At 36.3% G+C, this 19,748-nt stretch overlaps 1 protein-coding gene across 5 annotated transcripts in view; it reads right to left on the bottom strand.

The window, feature by feature from the left end:
• The window catches only part of DGKB (diacylglycerol kinase beta), a 589,512-nt gene that overhangs the window by 500,701 nt on the left and 69,063 nt on the right, over positions 1–19,748 (bottom strand). For 3 of the 5 annotated variants that reach the window (XM_036246648.1, XM_036246646.1, XM_036246647.1), the window contains exons 2-4: positions 18,235–18,311; positions 14,086–14,106; positions 3,227–3,380 (exon numbers count right to left, since the gene is read on the bottom strand). In XM_036246648.1, the coding sequence (XP_036102541.1) occupies positions 3,227–3,380; positions 14,086–14,106; positions 18,235–18,311 (252 nt within the window). The remainder of the gene's footprint in view (positions 1–3,226; positions 3,381–14,085; positions 14,107–18,234; positions 18,312–19,748) is intronic. The other 2 variants (XM_036246650.1, XM_036246649.1) reach the window with 1 other exon arrangement.

The raw sequence follows: 19,748 nt of genomic DNA, 5'->3' as shown, positions 1-19,748 counted from the left end.
ACAACTGCACGCACAATCTTTACACCTATATACAATTATTTAAAATTTTTATTCTATAAAACTTTTTTTTTTACTTTTACCCTATCTCCTATATTTGATATTGTTCATTAACAAGAATAATATTTTGTTTTCCTTTTTAATTTTCCTCTATATTGAGAAGCCCTTATTATTCGGCTGATATGTAGTCAAGAATAGCTATCATATTCCTGATGACATTGTGGCAATACAATATGGTGGACTCCGAGAGGGAATTACACATAGTAGATTATAGCACCTCTCTATTTAAAAATAATTTGTGATTTTTTTCAAACAGAAATACATCTTGGGTAGATAGATTATTGCGAAGCAAGGTTCTAGGAGTAAAAATATATTTATTTTTCAGTTTCCAAGTCAAGGATACCCAGGCCTTGAAAATTTTATTGTTGTCTTGTGTTCATTATTCCCCAGAAAAGAAGTATCACAGTCTGCAAAGGGGAGAGGGTTAGAAACAGTCCCATGGAGACCACCAAGCACTTATATTTCAAAGGGCGGAGGCCGAGCTTTGAAAGAAATCACTGTTGAGATAATTTTTGATGCGTGACGGTTACCATGCAGAAAATGTAATTGTTCCAAATGAAGCACAAGCTATAATTCCTTAATTAATTTATTTTTTCCATTTTGAGACCTGATTTGATTTCTATTCCTTGTGAACTTGGCATCTTCTATGTAGTACTTATACATGCTCTTTGAAGAAAAGAGGGTTTGAGATTCTAATTTCTGGCAACACGACCCAAGTAATTTATGTTCTCTATCCTGACACAGTTACTAAGACAGAAAACATATCAAACATGTTTCTCCTTCACCTTTCTCAAAACCCAAGGAGAGTGCTGCTTCATGTAAATCAGATTAGGAAAAGCCTGCAGTGTGCTATGTCTAAGGCACGTGACGTCCATTTAAAGCATGAAATGGAGAAGTGGGAAGTATTAATTTCTAGAGCAGAGTAAGCAACCATCCATTTTACGGTGTTCAGCCCCGAACACTGGTCGGCGCTAACACCAGGCTTTAAGGACAGACCGAGTGGAACTGATCCGGAGAGAAACAGCCCGTGTGAGGCCTCTCCATTCGTGATAGGAGGGTGCTTATTTGAGGGACTAAAAATATTTGATGGGTAGTTGAAGATTGGGATATAAGTCTTAAGGGATCATAGTGTATCACATGGAAGGTGCATACTTCTTTCCAAAAAGCTTGGACCAAAACTGCTTTAGGAAAAATGTATTACTTTGTTAACAGAAGGGGACGGAGCACATTGTAAGACTTAATAGTGTGGACTCGTCTTCAGATTGTCCAAGTTTACTTTATGGCTAAAGCATCTATTTCCTAATTACAGTTTTTATAAATTTTTATGTTTCTCAGTGCCAGTTATGAAATTTCTCATCTCTTTACTCACACTTCCTGTTCATCTCTTTGGTGCCTGGGCTGGAAGTCTCGGACCAGCAACTCCCTTGGGGATCCCTAGCCACCTTTCAGGGGGTGTTTGGATAAAGCAATTTCAATGATGGTTCGGAGACATCATTTGCTGTTTTCTCTCTCATTCTTTCATGAAGGTACTGTGGTGTCTCCAAGAGGCGACAGAATATATGATACAGCAACGGAGAAGCAGGTACATAGTCATTTGGCTCTCTTCTAAGAAGCCAAACATGAAACACAACGCACCAATGTAAAACAGTGCCCCTCTTCTCAATATTTCTTAAGTCACTTGTCACATAGATATGTAATTTTTGTTAGCATGTAATGGGTTACTCTTGGCTCTTTTTATAATGTCTCTCTTTTTTTTCTTTATTGATTTTAGAGAGAGAGAAAGTGAGAGGGAGAGAGAGAGATAGAAATATCCATGAGAGAGAACGTCGACTGGCCGCCGCCCGCACGCCCCCCACTGGGGATCGGGCCCACAACCTGGGATGAGCCCTGACCGGGAATCGAACTGGGGACCTCTTGGTGCATGGGTCAACATTCAACCACTGTGCCACACCAGCGGGGCTAATGTCTCATCTGTAAGTGGTAAATAACAATAGATATCACCCACATGAATGTTCTTTGGGGTCCTCAATCATTTTTAAGGGCCCCAAAGAGGCCGAAGATCAGAGACTGTGCGCAACACTGCAGGAGACTGCATTTCTCCATTGCCAGCTAGAAACCAGTTGGGTTCACAGGGCGCACAGCACGACATAGACTACGAGGCCGGAAAGAGAAGGGCTGCCTCCTGCTGGTCCAGCTGCACTTCCTGCTGGATCTCTGCAGCACTTCACCACCCCCTCCGCCAGCACGTGGTTCCAGGGGCGGGGAGCTCCAGTCTGCGCTCATTCCCGTACCAGGGGCACAGCGAGCTCTCCTCCAGGGTCCTGCACACACCCCGCTGGTGCTCCTACGGGGTCTGACACCCAGGGCTGCAGGCCCCTCCCTGAGCCCCTGAGCTTCCAAAGCCAGCAAAGATGTATCCTCTCCACAGAAGTCGGAACTTTGCACCCCATCTCTGAGAGGGCCTTCCAGCTGCTGGGTTTGCTACTCCCACCGAGGGGCAGTGTGGGGCTCTCCCCTGCATCACCCCAGGTTCCTCTTCGCTTGCTCAGCTCCCCAACACTGTTTACCCAATTTCCTGCTTCACAGTCTCTAGAGTTTTGGATTTCCTGACTAGGTGGAGAATTATATCATTAGCAAATGGTATGAATGTATTAGACAGCTCCAAAAAGCTATACATAATCAAAGAACTAATCATCTTCAGGGTGACAAAAATTTAATTAAGTAGCTAATGGAAAAGTCAACTTTTCTCTGAAATTACAAATATAACAATATAAAAGTATATTGGTAATTTGCACCATTCATATCAAATATTATTTTTTCTAGGCGTAATTGTTTTGCGACTGCATTTATATCTAAATCATTTGAAAGAGAACTTTTCCACATTTGACGAAAGTATCTCTTAAAATTATTACCTGCACGTAGATTTTTATGACACTGAATGACAAGTCATGGATAACAAAAAAGTATTTTTCCCTTTTGCTTAGCTATTGTCAGTTTGGAGACATTTTAAATATTTTGCACAATCTTAACATGAAGTTGTGAATTCTACAACCGAGGTCATTTTTAAGCCAATCGTCTCTCCTATGACACAGAACTTGATACGGATTTTCCCTTAAAAGCATTTTTTTTTTACTAAATATACATTTTCAAAGTAGACCCCTGGACTTACCGCCTGCCAGGAGAGCAGGCTTGCTTTTGACGGCAGGACTGGAGTGGGGGAACTTGTTGCTGAAGGACATGAAGAGGTGAGCCGCGAACTCTTCGGGAAGGTCCGCTTCTAGGAATGTCTTCATGAACAGCTTAAAGCCTTCAAAATCTATTGTCTGGAAAAAAATTAAATGTATATGTATTTTAAGATTCAGCCAATGTTAAAAGCTTCTGTGCTTTGTTCAAAATTATTATTACTAGCAATGAGCTTATTTTTTATATCCAAGTCTGCAGAGGGAAGGTAACGCTCTGAGGACTGCACCGGGCATTCCTCGGCTAACCCTGGCGACGACAGGTGTGTGTGATCTGCGGCAGTGCACCAAGAAAAGGTGGAGCCTTCCAGCAGACATTCCCACGGTGTCTGTATGACCTTAAAAATGTAGTCTTTGAGACTTAGTTTCCTCCTCTGTGAATCGGGATTACTATTCGCACCTGCAATGATTAAGTGAGGCCACTAGAGAGAACATGCCAATGCAGATTCGTGAACACTCCGAAAGAAAGGAATGTCTCTCATCTCCTTTCCTGGTGTCTAATGGGGGCTATTGTTTTCGACAATTAGAAAAAGTGATCAACATTAAAGTTGTATCCTAACACCACGACCAATAGATACAAAATTCCAAAGCAAAATTCTAAAACTTCCTATGCAGACTTTCAAGGAGACCTTGTTCAAGATCCTTGTCCATCCTTATTCACTGCAGGACTATAAAAGAGTAGACTTTTTTCTTTTCTTGGAGACAACCATTGCTGTATTGAGAGTCTCCACATCCACTTGGGGACATGGTGATGGAAGCCACTTTCTATTCTCAAGTTAATAAGAGAGTTTCACAAGACTACACAGAAGGCTTTCTTTCAACAAGCAGAGGGCAATGGGCCAAGACGTGACTCCTGCCTGGGAAATTGAGGGCAAAGGCAAGTAAATGGCATTATATTAGGCTTAGCCAACACCCCTGGGACTGCAGGCACAAAGCTGAGCAACTGTTCGCTTTGAAATAGATGGAACCCACATAGCACAGAGGAGCAGTGAAGTTGGGCTGGGTGCCATCCAGTGGGCCATTTGGAAAGATGAGGAGACCTACAAACAAGAGGCTGGAATAAAGCCACATTGATCCAGATCAAGAGAGTGAAGGTGTATCAGCCTCATAGGAAGCTGTTGAAGGGCTTTTTTTTTTTCCTTTCACAGTTTAATGCAACTGAGATGAAACCAAAACTAGGGCAAAAATAAAATTTGGCAGACTGATGCTCACAATTTTGTTCTAACCTCTGGCAGACGAGACTAAAAGTAATTCCTTAAACTGCTATTTTGGATAGAAAAAGTCTATTTTTCTTATGTAATAATATTGAGGTAAGGTCATTGAGAATGACCAATTTTATTATTATGTTAGTTTGAATACATCTAAAATGGAATATGACATACAGGGATACCATTAGAGAAAGTAAATACTTGTTGATTAGATCATGTGCAAATTTAGTATATATATAGTATATATGTTTTTGTCCCTAATATAATCTCAAGCCAGTATAAAAACAAGTCCAAAAACGCCACTTTGTTTACTAATGGTTCTAAGACTGTCTGTATCATGTGATGCTTTTAGTTTAGTCAATTTTGCTTGTTTCTTCTTAGAAGGGTGCTTCAGAGAAGATAGTGATGGCAGTAAAAAGACTTCATTTCTTCCACTTTTAATAAATCACCATTACCACAGACTTTTGTAAATTCTATGGGTGGATTGACCACATAACTAAAAGTTATGAATTATATGAAAATATAAGAACAGCTTCAAACAAAAGAAGTATTTTCAAAGAGCAATTTGCCACAACGAACAAAGCCAATGTTTTCAAATGCACAGATGAAGCCAACTGCCAGACCACTACGTACAAATACAGTATCTTGGGCATGGACAGCTACTTTTATTAATAGGTTTTCTTAGAGGTGGCCTATGGAAAAAGAAGTAATTCACTTTCACTTGGATGAGTGACCAACAGTGAGAGATAACCCTCAACATGTATGAAGACACATGGGACACGAAGAGTTCATTTTATTGCAAAGTTAGAGGACATTTATGTGATGAACATACTTATAGGCAAGGTAGTTAGAAGAAGGTTATTTATACTTGCTCTTCCTTTCGCATCCTAAGCCTTCCGTAGTCAGCAGTGTGCTGGTTGGAAGTCAGACTACCTGCATCAACGCTCCAATCCGTCACTGCCTGGCCAAGATGATGCGCCATGTATGGCACCCCCCTTAATAAGGAACCCATTACTTCTCAGTCCCTTCTATTTTCAGTTATCAGGGAAACTTTCTGAACTTTCTCAAGTGTTGCAGCTTTCCCTTGCTCAGCAAGCAAAGAAGTGTTTTTCCATTTTATTCTCTGATGGCTCTAAGCCTTAATTTTCTGCATATAAAATCAACCATTCAGGGTTGTTGCCTGAATGTAATAAATCAGTGTAAAAGCATGCAAAGGGTATTTAATGCACAGCTGGGCACATAGTATGTAAAATAAAATAAATAAAAGGAAGCATTGGTTTATGGTTAGATGGGTTTTTTATTGTCTTAATTTGCACTCCGCTTTATTGTTCAAAAAAACTAGAAAATTCACTTCTTCCCACATCAAACCTGCAGTTTTTATATCTGTATCAGATAATATTAGCAAATTATTGCTTTCAGAAAGCAAGCATTTAAAAACAGGGTATCTTACTTAAAAAATTAAAAGCCTATTACAGACAAGTATGAAAAATAAATTTTCTTGTTTCTAAAATGATTTTTATGAGATGATGTCATCCTATTTATTTCTGAAGCTTTACTGATGATATAATCTTCCTCAAAATTGTGACAGCGTTGAAGGGAAGCAAACTTCTTTTCTTTTACATTTTCTGTCTCTACATATAACAATGTTGCAAAACCAAAACTTCTTCAAAGCAAAAAATATTAGCTGCTTCAGTATTTCCAACTTCATACCTTTCCTGGTTAACCCATCTTCTTCTTACCTTATTAGTAAAAGATTTATTACCTCTCCTAAAATTTTATGTGGTCCAAAATGTCAAACATTTTTGCATGTGGATAGTGTCCTCAATCTATACATTGTCCTCATCTCATGATTCAGCAGAACATTTCCAATTTAGTGATTGTGCACTTTACCACTGTCATGTAGCGGTGTTAGAATTCACTTTTGAAGATTGTGACCTTTAAATAGAATGAGATCATTTAAATGCATATCAATGGAAACACTCATGAAAAAAAGTTGGGACACCCTTAATTGAATTGGCTGTAAGCTCAGAGACACACACACCAAACCATGTTTAAAATTTCGAACTGCTTTTTTTAGTTTTCCCCCCTAAGGAGCATCCATAGACTATTTAGGAAGATGACATAAAGAATCTGTAAAGAATACAGATTGATGAAGCTGCTCAGATGTTGCTGCCAAATTGGCACATATTCAACACACATCTCTACCTGCCTTTCATTATTATATCTGACCATCTGGATCCTTTGGTTTTAAATCCCTGTTAATACTAAAGAAATAACATTAGTACTCATCCAAGTATAGATTCAAAGTGAATGAAAATAAATGTCGTCATTCTATCATTACTTTAATTTGTCTTGGCAGCTTCAGGATGGAGAGTTTCTCATACTCAGCAAATGTTCCCTGTGCACTCACTTTGTACTCGGTTCTGCTCTAGGTATTGGGATCACGATGTTACTGGAATATGTAAAAATACTTCCATCAAGGGCTTATCTTCTAATGAATGGTATAAGAAAGTAAAATAAATTGGCGCAATGGACAATGTCTGATGGTCTTGAGTTTTGTAGAAAAGGAAGACAAGGTTTATATATTTTGGAGGGGAGTGCTTACAGTTTTCAATCTGGTGATCAGGAGAGGAGAATTGGTTCTTTGAATAAAGATTACAAGGAGATGAGGAAGAGAGTTTGCACATATTTGGAGAAAGAGCATTCCAGATAGACAAAGCAGATAGCGCCATTGCCCTGAGGTGCAAAGGTGCTCCTGCTTAGAGGAATTTCCACAGGAATCAGGGAGGAGGAGGAGGAGGAGCAGGAGACGGGATGGGAGTGAGGGCAGACCAGAGTATTAGGAGACAAGTTTGAAGACAGGATCTTTGGTGGTGTGTGGACTGGGGCAGATCGTGCAAGATATCAGACCATCAACCTTATGGCTTAAAGGTAAAGTGAGAGCAACAGTCATTGGCGTATTTGCAGCAGGAAATCACACGATCTGACATACTAATTAGCTGTGCATACAAGTTTGTTAGAAAATGTGAAAATCGAATATGGAATATCTTCTGTGTGGTATAAAGGAGTACTATAGTTATATTATACTGTTAATAAATGATCTTTAAAGAACAAAAATGAATCATTTAACTATGAGAGAGTAAGAAACTAGCTAAAACTATGAACAAAGAAATGACTTTAACTCAACAAGCACTGATTGAGTACCTTCTGTGTATAGTACCTACTGGGCAAAAGATCTCTGATCAAATGAGGTAGACAATAACTTAACTTAGCCAGAGGTTTTTTTCACTATTTCCACTTCAATTTTGCTACAAAAATTATAAAATTAACTAATTATATTAAATTAAAAAATAATGTAAAGGCCATTGAGCCAAAGTATATATATTAATATGTAGATGGGTAACTTCTAAGATTTCAAATATACACTTTTTTGATATTAACATACTTTCAGAGCCCAGCCGGTGTGGGTCAGCGGTTGAGCATCCACCCATGCATCAAGAGGTCTCCAGTTCAATCCCCAGTCAGGGCACATGCCCAGGTTGTGGGCCTAATCCCCAGTGGGGGGGCATGCAGGAGGCAGCCAATCAATGTTCTCTCTCATCGATGTTTCTATCTCTCTCTCCCTCTCCCTTCCTCTCTCTCTAAAATCAATAAAGAAAAAAATTTTAAAAAATACTTTCAGGAAAAAAAATGTATTTTAAATGTCTCATTTCTTACGTTTTTACCTTGCACTACAATTGCTCATTCATTACTCGAAATATCAGACAGCTGCTTGATACCCTCTAAAACTGCCATGGAGAAGTTTCCTGTATAGAGAAAGAGTGAAAAAGTGTGGACATCTGGAATGTTTTACAATTAGTTTTGAGTCCTGGCCAGTTTGGTTCAGCGGCTAGAGCGTCAGCCTGAGGACCAACGAGTCTCGGGTTTGATTCCGGTCAAGGGCACGTACCTTGGTTGTGGTTCGTCCCCAGACCTGGTCCGGGTCATGCGGGAGGCCACCAGTCGAGGTGTCCCTCTCACGCTGATGATTCTCTCTCTCTCCCTTTCTCTCCCTCTCTCTCCCTTCCACTCTGTCTGAAGATAAATAGAAAAATATCCTCAGGTGAGGATTAAAAAATAATAATAATAAAATGAAATACAATTAGTTTTGGCAAGTGAAAACTTTTTCACCACCTCGGATTCACAAAATCAATTAATTGTAGCTTTTCCTAAGATGAACAATTATTAAGACTCAGTAGAAAAATAAATTAGACATGTATTTTTTAGTAAAAGATGGTAAGTAACAAGAATAACAAACATCACTACTCTGAGTTAGTTTCAGGTACAATTACAAAATGCAAATAAAGGTTTAGAAGGATTTTAAGCAGAATGCTGTGATCATGATGGTCAGTATATCTTGTAATCAAGGGTCTGTATCCAATTAAGTTTGTACTTCAGTTGGAATCCATTTTAATCTACTATGACACTGTCCCATTGATTGTCCAGTGTTGTAATGAGGACAGGTGGGAGCTGTTACTGAATCACACACACATGCTCTAAAGATATTTTCTCCTCAAAAAATAGCAACCAATAAGAATTTCTCAAACAATTATGTATATGTAATAACGTTAGTTTCTAATTATTGCTTACTTGTATGTTTACCTTTAAAGAAAATTTCGAAAGGGAGTTCTCTAATTGCAGATATGTATGCAGGCAAGTTTACAAGTTTATCTCCATTCCTGCTGGACTACAAGATGCAACATGACTGCACCACACAGTGTCCAACATAATGTCTTTTACACCGCGGAGCCTCATTACGTATTTGAGATATGGACACCGAAATAGCAAAAATAACACACTCTCATTCAAATACCTCTTTATAGACAATCTAGCAAGAAAAATATTGATTTAAGTGGGATAATAAGAATTTAAAAGATAAGATGACTACATAAAGCAGCAATATATTGTTTTACTTAATAAATCTCAAACGAGATGATTTTAAAGTATAATAATGTATGGATTTATATGTAATATTGAAGCAGATTGAAAACAAAATCAATAAAACTAATGATAAAAGAACCAAGACTTGAAAGCGTTTCATATATATGCTAACCCACAAATTCTGATCCTTTAAACCTGTCATGTCCCAGGGCTAGCACTGTGGAAAACAGCAAATTGAGGATTAGATGACCAGAAAATAGGCAACGTGTAAGAGTAAGAGACTGAGATGTTACAACTGGGTCAGGGAATCCACTCGTTATTTTCAAGACTGGAGAATTCCCTGAGATGAAGCATCCTGTCAGCAGTCTATAAAGTGATGCATTAGTTTGACACTGTCTGATGGCAAAGATCGCCTTGACCACGTATGTGTCTCCCATGGGACCAAACACAGTGTCCAGTATCTTATATGTTTGTTTGGGATGCAATCCAATAGCTTCTTTCTGTTCCACGTGCTTTTCACACTTTCTGTATGTTTATCTCTCATAGGTGGTTGTTTTATGCCAAACTCCTCCTTACAGCTTCCAATCTCTCCCCATAATCTTTAGTCTGTGGTACATCTATTACCGATAACTGAAAAGATGATTTTCAACATTTGATTCGAATGCCTGCTGCATATGATGGAAACACTATCTAACTGTGGCTGGGTCCTAGGAACTACAACAAATGTGTTATGTGTATGCTGTGCTTCAATCCTCACAATAAGCCAGTAAGTGGATGCTGTGATCACTCCAACATAACTGAGGTGCAGAAAGTTAGATCAATTGCCGGGGTCTAAAAACTCCTAGTACCAAGGATCTAATGTTTCTAACTTCAAAGTCCACTCTGTTATAATTGACCAAAGCATAATTTTATAGGCAGATTTTCCAATAGTCACACAAAGTACAAGATACTTTGCCACTGGTTTATCATTATCAAATGCACTGGCCAGACTAGCACCATTTCAGAAAAAAGAAAAAAAAGATATAAAATAAAGTATAAAAATAAAACTAGTGATCGCTTCGTAAGGTATATAAATGTCTAATCACTATATTGTATACCTAAAATCTAATATAGTGTGTCAACTGTAATTGGAAAATAAACAAAAACCTCAGAGAAAATAATAAATAAATAAATAAATAAATGTAATGGTGTTAATATCTACTTGTTTACCCAATGTTGAAAAATCCGAGTTGATTATAACTCTTTTCACACCCTTTGACGTTCCAAGTGTAACCTATTACTTCTGACTACGTATCAGAAATGTGTTCCGATTCTGCCCCCAGACTCCATTATAATCCTTACTGCTGTCCCAGTTTGCGCCACTTAATTGAACGGCTTTGAAAGAACCATACCTGGTCTGCTCTTCTACTCAAGTCTACTGTCCACATTGCTTTCATATGTATTTTTGTAAATGGAAATTTTAACTTGCTGATCTTAAAAATATTATTTATTTACCTATTTAAAAAAACCTTCAAACCCGTAGACATTCTATGACTCTCTATCCAAATCTCTAGATTTATTGTCCCCTATCTTTTACACCTCTGTTCAAGAGAGCTATTTGTGATGATGGAAATGCACAAACAAAAATAATAGTCAAACTCTAAAATAAACTTTAGGTGTAGAAAACACCTAAAGTGTTTATTGTGCTTCTCCTTGGAAAAATGCAAAAAAAAAAAAAGATTACCTAAAGATCCAAACATCATTTTTGTTCTCTAACTTGGATTTTAACTCCTATATACATTATTTAATAAATGTTATAAAACAATATACATGAGCGCTTAAATTCTACATTTCAAATGTGGCTGTTAAGGAGTTATTAATTTATTTTCCAAATTACTCAAACATATTTTTAAAACTCATTTGTAGAAAAAGCAATTGGAATCAATTAGTAGTATCTCAAATACTTATTTTTAAATTTCTGTATGTTTAGTATAGAAGTTTAGGGAAGAAATATATCAATTGTGATCAATATTACGTGGCCACAGGAAGCAGTCAAATTATTAATTTAAGCTTTCAGTTCAGTACAAAATGTAACACATGATCCATTCTCAAAGTCTAAAGTTTTCATAGATAAAAGGTAGTGTATTTTTATAAATGTTGAGATTTGATTTTTAGTGCATTTATTAGAAACCTGCTGGAAGCTGTTCAAATCAATTAATTTAATTATAATATCATACAATTAATTAATCTCATGTAGTTCTACGTGAATATCTTTTCTAATTGTTGGACATGATATCATTCTAAACTACAGCAATTTTCAGACTATCAAGTCATAAAAACTGAAATTGCATACTGAAATGAAAGCTACTATATATTTCAATAATTAGTACATGGTTAATATCTGGTTAATAACAATTCTAATAAGCATTTTATTATTCAATTTGTTGGTGTGTTTTCAAAACTGTGCTCTGGTTGTAGGTTTGATAAGAAGAGAAAAATGACTGAAATTGTATTGATAGCAATAGCAAAGAGAAACAAAAAACTGATTAGCATATTACTTCCATTCCTTGCTAACTGATTGTGCGGGCATCCATTTTTGTTGTGGTACTTGGAGCAAATACAACAGACACAACAACTCTACGACCAGGACAGCATTCTGGAGTGTGGCCTGGCTTGGCAAGGAAGCAAATCACATGTCATGTTTTCCCCCTCATACTTCATAGCAGAAGGAAATTCGAGTTGGAAAAGACATCAGAGTGATATGTCTGTACTTTATAGATGACAAAAGTGGGACTCTGAGAAAATCAAGGTTTAGGACGCGTAGGGGGGCTGCATTGCAGATAGTCCAACTTTCACCTCTGACACGTACTTCAGCACATCTGTGTGAAATCGTGTGGATTGCTCCAGTGTGACCCAGAGCCACTGCCTCTGAACAGCAGTGGAACATCTACATGTCAAACTCAAAGCTCAGTATTTCACACAAAACTCAACCCTTTCAACAAAGCAATAATGCAGACGAGACACCCTTTTCTTTTCCTGAGTAAACAAATGGAGGCTACAAGAGATTAAATCACTTGTCCAAGACCGGCTAATATGTGGCAGATGTGGAATTTGAACTCAGTTCAGTTGAACTCCTAGGACCACGTTTTCTGTTATACTTTCCAGATGCTTTCTTTAATGGGAAAGGTTGGTTTTGGTTCTGGAAGGACAATTATAGCTTACAAGAAAAGGGTGTTTATATCATTGCTAATAATTATATCAGTGTCAATATCCTTGTTAAAGACATTTAAGATATTATAGTACACAACAGTGGTACAAAATGTAGTTCTGAATTCCCAGGTTTCTTGTTAAGGGATTGAAGCAACTTATTTGTCTAAATGTAAAGGGTATATATATTAACAAAACTATAGTACAGAATACCAAGTGCAAAGATAAGGAACACCCAGGGAGCTATGAAAACGCAATGCAACCTTGGGCCTAAGATCATCTACTGCCAGGAAATGTAAAGAGAAAATCCTGTACTCACAGGATATTGAGAGACCAAGAACACATATAGAACAACAAATCTACATGCCCTCATTCTTTATTTTCCTTTGGATACCCTGAGTTTCTCCTGTTGTTTCTATTTTGCAACTAGTCACCTGCCTAAGTAACTATAAATAGAACAAAGACTAAGCAAGGGGAGAAAGGAAGAAACTCATTCTGCTGACTCCCAAAAGAGAGAGAACTAATTTTGACACCAGTTTCACTCAGCCTCTAGTAGGGTTGCAGGTTGTACAGAAAGGTGTATTTGTTGACTATGTTGCTCAATCTATGCCCTTTTAATAGCTAAAGCCTACTTCAAATAAGTATTTACTCTGAGGAGGTGTCTCCTACTAGATAAAACCATGCAGCCCATCTTTGAGGGAGCTAGTAAATTTCCACAAAGTTCAGAGATAAGTTCAGGAAAGACATCCTCTGAAAGAGGCTAGTAGCAATCATCACAGTCGATGAGTTACCATTTCAGTTGTGTCTTATTCTAGGAGACTGAAATATGTAGAACCTCTAACTAAGTCCATCAAGGTCATTCTGATGCAATCAAGTGGACTGTGACATGTTTGGGATGAAATTATAGTGTTGCCATTGAAACCATAGGGAACCTTGATAGTAAGAAGCTGCTAGTACATATTCAATATTGTCCAAGGAGACACTATCATGGTTTTAGAAAATGCATGTGTGTTAGTAAGATATATTCCTAGTGTGATAGAAAAATCCATTTAGAGAACAATAAAATACATTATAATTCTCTATACCCAACTTAACTAAGGACCTAAAACCTGCTTGACAAAATAGATTTTACTAGGACAGATTGGAGGAAGCAACAGAGAAGTTGCTCTTTTCCCCAGAAGAGCAACATTAAATAGTTTTTTAGTTTTATTATTAGAAAATTAAATTCAAATGTCTATAAAATTAAAGCCAATACACTGGACTCTTTTAGATTCCACTATTAATGTGTTAGGTCCTCCATTTAAGACTTTGATTTAAAAAAATCAACAAATTATAACTTCCTAAGTATTATAGGTAATCTTGCATATTATATAAATAATTGCTACAAAAGTACAGCTCAGTGATATAGATGAGAAATTCACAGCTCACATTAGAGTTAAGAAAGACAGATTTTAATAGAAAAGAAAATGTCTTACTTGGTTAAGAATGTCTTGTTTCTGTGCATGCAAGGAAAGAAAGAATACATGTATTAATGTAAGATAATTTATATTCATTATCTCATTATTGCTGATAATTTAACCGAAAGGTCAATTTTACAGATTGATTTTAAAACATACCCTAGATCCATGGGTCTCATAATTGATTCCAAAATAGCAGCATCAGTGTCAACCAGGATAGAAATACACATTTTTGAGCCCCACCCCAGGAACAGAAAAACTAAGGGGAGTGCTCAGGGAATAAACAAAAATCTGTGTCTCATAAGACCTCCAGGTGATTCTGATGCAAGCTAAAGTTTGAGAATCACTAACTGGATCAATCTTTAGTGTAATCAGCAAACAGTTCTAATGGACATGAGATAAATACAATGAATAACACACACAGTATAATTAAAACCTTCTGGAGAAGACTATGAAATAGAAGAGCATGTGTAAATATATATTAATGATTACTTAATTCCCCATTCTTCATGTTTTCTTCTACTAGAATAACATGCCTAGCCTCTCTCCATGCCTTTAAAGATGAATGTCTTTTCACTCATTGACCAGTACTTCATTTCTTCCCATCACTTTAGATGTCAATGGAACAATTTGGAATTGAAGTTGAAATCCAGGAAAAAGATAGATAGATAAATAGATAGATAGATAGATAGATAGATAGATAGATAGATAGATAATGGGAAGGGAAGGGAAGGGAAGGGAAGGGAAGGGAAGGGAAGGGAAGGGAAGGGAAGGGAAGGGAAGGGAAGGGAAGGGAAGGGAAGGGAAGGGAAGGGAAGGAGGAAGGAGGAAGGAGGGAAGGAAGGAGGGAAGGAAGGAGGGAAGGAAGGAGGGAAGGAAGGAGGGAAGGAGGGAAGGGAGGGAGGGAGGGAGGGAGGGAGGGAGAAAGAAAGAAAGAAAGAAAGAAAGAAAGAAAGAAAGAAAGAAAGAAAGAAAGAAAGAAAGAAAGAAAGAAAGAAAGAGAGAGAAAGAAAGAAAAATACATAGATAGATTCATTCAATGCCAAGCTGGTTCTTTCTCATTATCAAATTCTAGTGCTCTCATGAATATTTTATGTCCTGACTCTGCTTTACTGTGAACACTCACTAAGATTGCACGGCTACTACAAACTAGCTGTAATCACACACTTAACGTTCTATTATTGATGTAAGATTAGGTGGAAACTAACAGGACTGAGTAATAATTATCTGTGCTGGACTGTGCCGTACTCATTACATACAAAGTGCCATTCAATGTACTACTTTCTCACATAAATCGAAAGGCATAGCTTATGTGAAACACCTTCCGCTTCCCTTTCTCCTTCTCGTCGCCTGGCCTTCCTCTCGTTCTGCGTCCTAATCAATGTAGAGAAGAGGAAGGGCATCAGTCTTGCATTAAGATTCCCGATAACGGGGTTTTGATTATGGTTATTGTCATGAACTTAGCTAGTTAACTTTGGAGAAGTCATTCTGCTTTTCTTAAAATAAGCGTATTTATTTAAAAACTCTGTGATCATATTTGGGAATCTCAAGACCTTTTAAAACTTTCAATGCTTGGAGAATCTTTAAAGCAATTGTGCATATTTTATATTTTATGATTCTTCTATGTATTTCTTCAAATAATGATTATCAAATGATCTTTAAAAGATAGGAATAAAAAACAAATAAATCATATATAATAGTTAATATTTCTTTTCTATTAAAATATATCTAAATAGTTCAGATTTTCATTGGACTAAGTTTTTATATACAGTGCTCTTTTAATTCAGTAATACAAGTGAATGATAATAAAATAATAAATCTAGTATTTCAGCGGCTTTACTTTGTAAAGGAAGAAGTAATTTAGGTAGTGGTCTCTTTCTAAATACATACAACCATGTTCTTTTCAGAAAACAAATAATTAGTTCTTTATTCTATAGGCAGACTAGATTAGTCACTTTTCAAATTTTTCTTGTATAATTGAGCCAAACTAAGTATCATCTATGCCAAACCACTTTGAGCTCAACTTGACCAGTGAGTCAATATGTGAATTAACAGTAGGCATTCTTCATGAATTCCTAATGAATTCTTTCATACGGTTAGCCCTAGAGTAACCTTTATAAACTGGATGGAGCCATGTACTGAAGAGAACCGTAAGGCCTTAAAGATTTTTTTTTCAACATTGAATATTCCTAATTATTTCCTATTGGCTTTTGTGAAATATATACTAGTGTTAAAAAGTCATATAAACTTGATTTTTTTTTTCTCCTAAAGGGAAAACACAGACAAGGGTTAACATTAGAAAGTGGTTTCACTCTTAAATTAGAATTACTTTTGGATCATAATGAAATCTAATTTTTTAATTTTCCACTGTTTATTATTTTAATAATGCATTTCAAGAGCAGATCCATGCATTAATAGAGAGATGTTACATTATTGAAAAGGCTGACATCATATGTGTGTCTAAAAATGAATCTAACAATTACCTCAATAAATCCAGTGTACAGTGATTGATATTCCTCAATAAATATATAATATCATCAGTAAGACTAAGTCTTGAGAGTCCTTTAAGTAAGAAATCATTGCAGTAAAATGGCTACTACCTGAACAGCATCACATTTCAACTGAATTTAGAGCAAGCAACTAGCTTTAGGGAGAAAAAACTGGTTTCATTTCTGCATAGAGATTAAATAACATGCGTGTTTGTAGGTATGGTTGGTAATATAAATATTAATGACATAGTAGTGTCTTATAGTTTTTCATTCAAGTTGACATCTTGGACTTTCCCACTCTGCTTTCTTGGAATTTGAGATTTTCATGTCAACAAATTTATTGGCCAACAAATCTCCCGCTGTAGCATCGAGGAAAATCAAATGTAAGGGAAAATGTAGGTCAGATGTCTGCTTCTTTCCTGATAATAGGAACATAGGAATGGCTTTAAATTGCTTGACTTCCACTCTGGCCAGTTTGGCTCAGTGGTTGGAGCGTCGGCCTGCAGACCAGAGAGTCCCCAGTTCAGTTCCCACTAAGGGCACGTACCAAAAACAAAAAAAAAGATTGCTTAACTTCCCCCATAATTTGTAGCCACTAAATATCAACTTTTTTTTAAAAAAGGAAAATAAATCTTAGGTTAAAGAGTTTTAAAAGAATTTAAACAGAAGAAAATATGGTATAAAAATTGCTGACTACTAAAAATACTGAAAGAAAATCATAAAACAACATAAAAGTTTTAAGGTTGGAATTTAGAGACTGGGTTTTGACTCAAATGTGAAATACTATAAATCCCAGAGAAGTACAACATGTAAGATAACTCTGATCCTCTAAACATTCAAAACCACAATGACAATAACAAAAAAACAAACGACATTTTAACCAGTAAAAAATATTTATATCTAGATGGCTAGGGAATACATGCAAGCAAAAGGGTGTTATGCAAAGGGCAGTTTGTTTAAATTCCCATACACCCAAATATGACATGATGAAGCTGCAAAAGAACTCACAGCAATGCTGATCAAATATTTAAAATATAACATTCCTCAGCTGGCATTAAACAGAAGGTTATTTAACCAATAATTAGGACGGGAAAGGCATGCATTCAAGCATGGTGTGCAAAAGCAATCGAAAGGACATTAACTTTGTATAAGGAAAGAATTTCAGGGACTAATAGGTAAAAACAAGGTAGGGAGAGGAGAGCCTCTTTTTATGTCCAAGCTGACTCTTTAAAGTAGTAGATTAGTTACATCCATCACAAAATCTCTCAGTCAAGGGAATAACTCCCTGAAAAGAGTAACCCCCTGCCCTACATCAGTGTTTATTTGGGGTTTAAATGCTTAGGTCATAGAGTGAGAGTCGGTCACCCTTTCAGCCCTTCTATCGAATATTGTTTCCTGCCTTCCAGGAAAAAAGACCTAAAACTATACTGAAGATTATCTATACGCTTTCATGCACAGACTATAAAAATGCTATTTTCATTAGCAGAATATTTTTGCATTAAAAAGATCGTAAGTACAACATTCAATGTATCTCCCAGTATAGCATCTCATTATAAATTTCATTTTTTTTAATGTGATTTTACATGGTATACAGCATATATATTTTCAAGAACTACTCATTAAGATATCCCTCCTCCAAACACTTAAATGAAACTAAAAAAAGAAGAAGAAGCTTTACCCCTTCCGGATTATACTTTGCAAGCACACCATTACCATGGAATTCTTCTAGAACATCCTTTAATTTCTTTGTAGAATCTAGAAGAAACAGAAAACACACAAATTGTTTACACATGCCAACTGTGAGCATGAAACCCAGTCCAGAAACAAAGACCCCTTAAAAGAAAATCACCAACAGATCCTAAATCTTAAAGTGCACATGTAAAATGTTCTTCACCAGTTTTGAAAGGTGATTTAATTGAAAAGGACAATCACAAATAAAGGAAGGAACAGAAAAAAGTATGGTTTGCCCAAGCGTATCACCCAGGAATGGCACAATGCCTGTGTGTTATATAAACCGATGAGCATAAATGAATAGGTAGTAAGTTTTTCTTTCCCTTTCTCTTAATAACATCTAAATGAATAAAAATAGTTTAGGTTAAAAAGAAAACATAGGCTTTTGTTAAACTTTATAATGTATAGAGTGAATTTTTCATATATTACTACGTTAACTAAATAACAACCCTGGTGAATAAACAAGAAAAATAAAATCTGTAGCTAAGCCACAGTGGTGAACCCATTCAGAGGCAAACTACAGATTTCAGTATTTTGCAGGTACCTTCAGGAAGAATTTTCTAAATATACATAAAGCTTGACATTAAAGCTTATTTTAATTCAATTAAGAAACAAAGTTGATACATTACCAAAAGTATTTTAAATAACTTTTTCCATTTTTAAAAATAAATTTCAGAACTTTAATCATATTTTAAAAATGTATTTGTGGCTATACCAGTCATCAGCTGGTGTAAATGAGTTGTTTCCATATTTTGATTACTCTGAATAGTGCTGTTATGAACATTCAAGCATATGTATTTCCATGCAAATATGTTTCAATTCTCTTATACCTAAGAGGAGAATCACTGTGTCGTGTGGTAACTCAATGTTTAACATTTTGAGGAATTGCCAAGAAATTTTCACATTTTACATTCCTACTAGCAATGTATAAAGATTTCAATTTCTCTACATTTTTGCAGACACTTGCTATTTTCTATTATTATTATGATTATTAGGAATATGAATGGTTTTAATTTGCATTTAGTCCAATGATGCTCAATAAATTTTCATGTGCTCGTTAGCCATTTGTATATCTTTTATGGAGAAATGTCAGTTCAAGTCTTTCGACCATTTTTTAATTAGGTTGTTTTCTTTTTGTTATCGAGATCCTCTGGGGGTGGGTGGGTGTGTGGTGTGTGAGTGTGTGTGTGTGTACATGTGTGTGCTATAACATGCTTGAAGCCTGTACAGCTTCCTACATACTTATTTTTCAGTATATATTTTGCCAGTACTTTCAACACTGTGATTACATTTACTATGTTATTCCAGATCTCTTGTTAGATTATAGCTGGCCCGAGGAAGGAAAATGTACATTTTCATTTTTGCACAGCATCAAACTTAATACAAAGCGGAAACAATAGAATTGTAATATATATTAGGATTGATCAGAGCTATTCCTAAACTACAACCAATTACAGTAAC

Source organism: Molossus molossus, unplaced genomic scaffold (assembly GCF_014108415.1).
Source record: "Molossus molossus isolate mMolMol1 unplaced genomic scaffold, mMolMol1.p scaffold_m16_p_7, whole genome shotgun sequence".
Classification (NCBI taxonomy): Eukaryota; Metazoa; Chordata; class Mammalia; order Chiroptera; family Molossidae; genus Molossus; species Molossus molossus.
The sequence above is the reverse complement of the archived record's forward strand: the minus strand, read 5'-3'. Positions and strand labels throughout refer to the sequence as shown.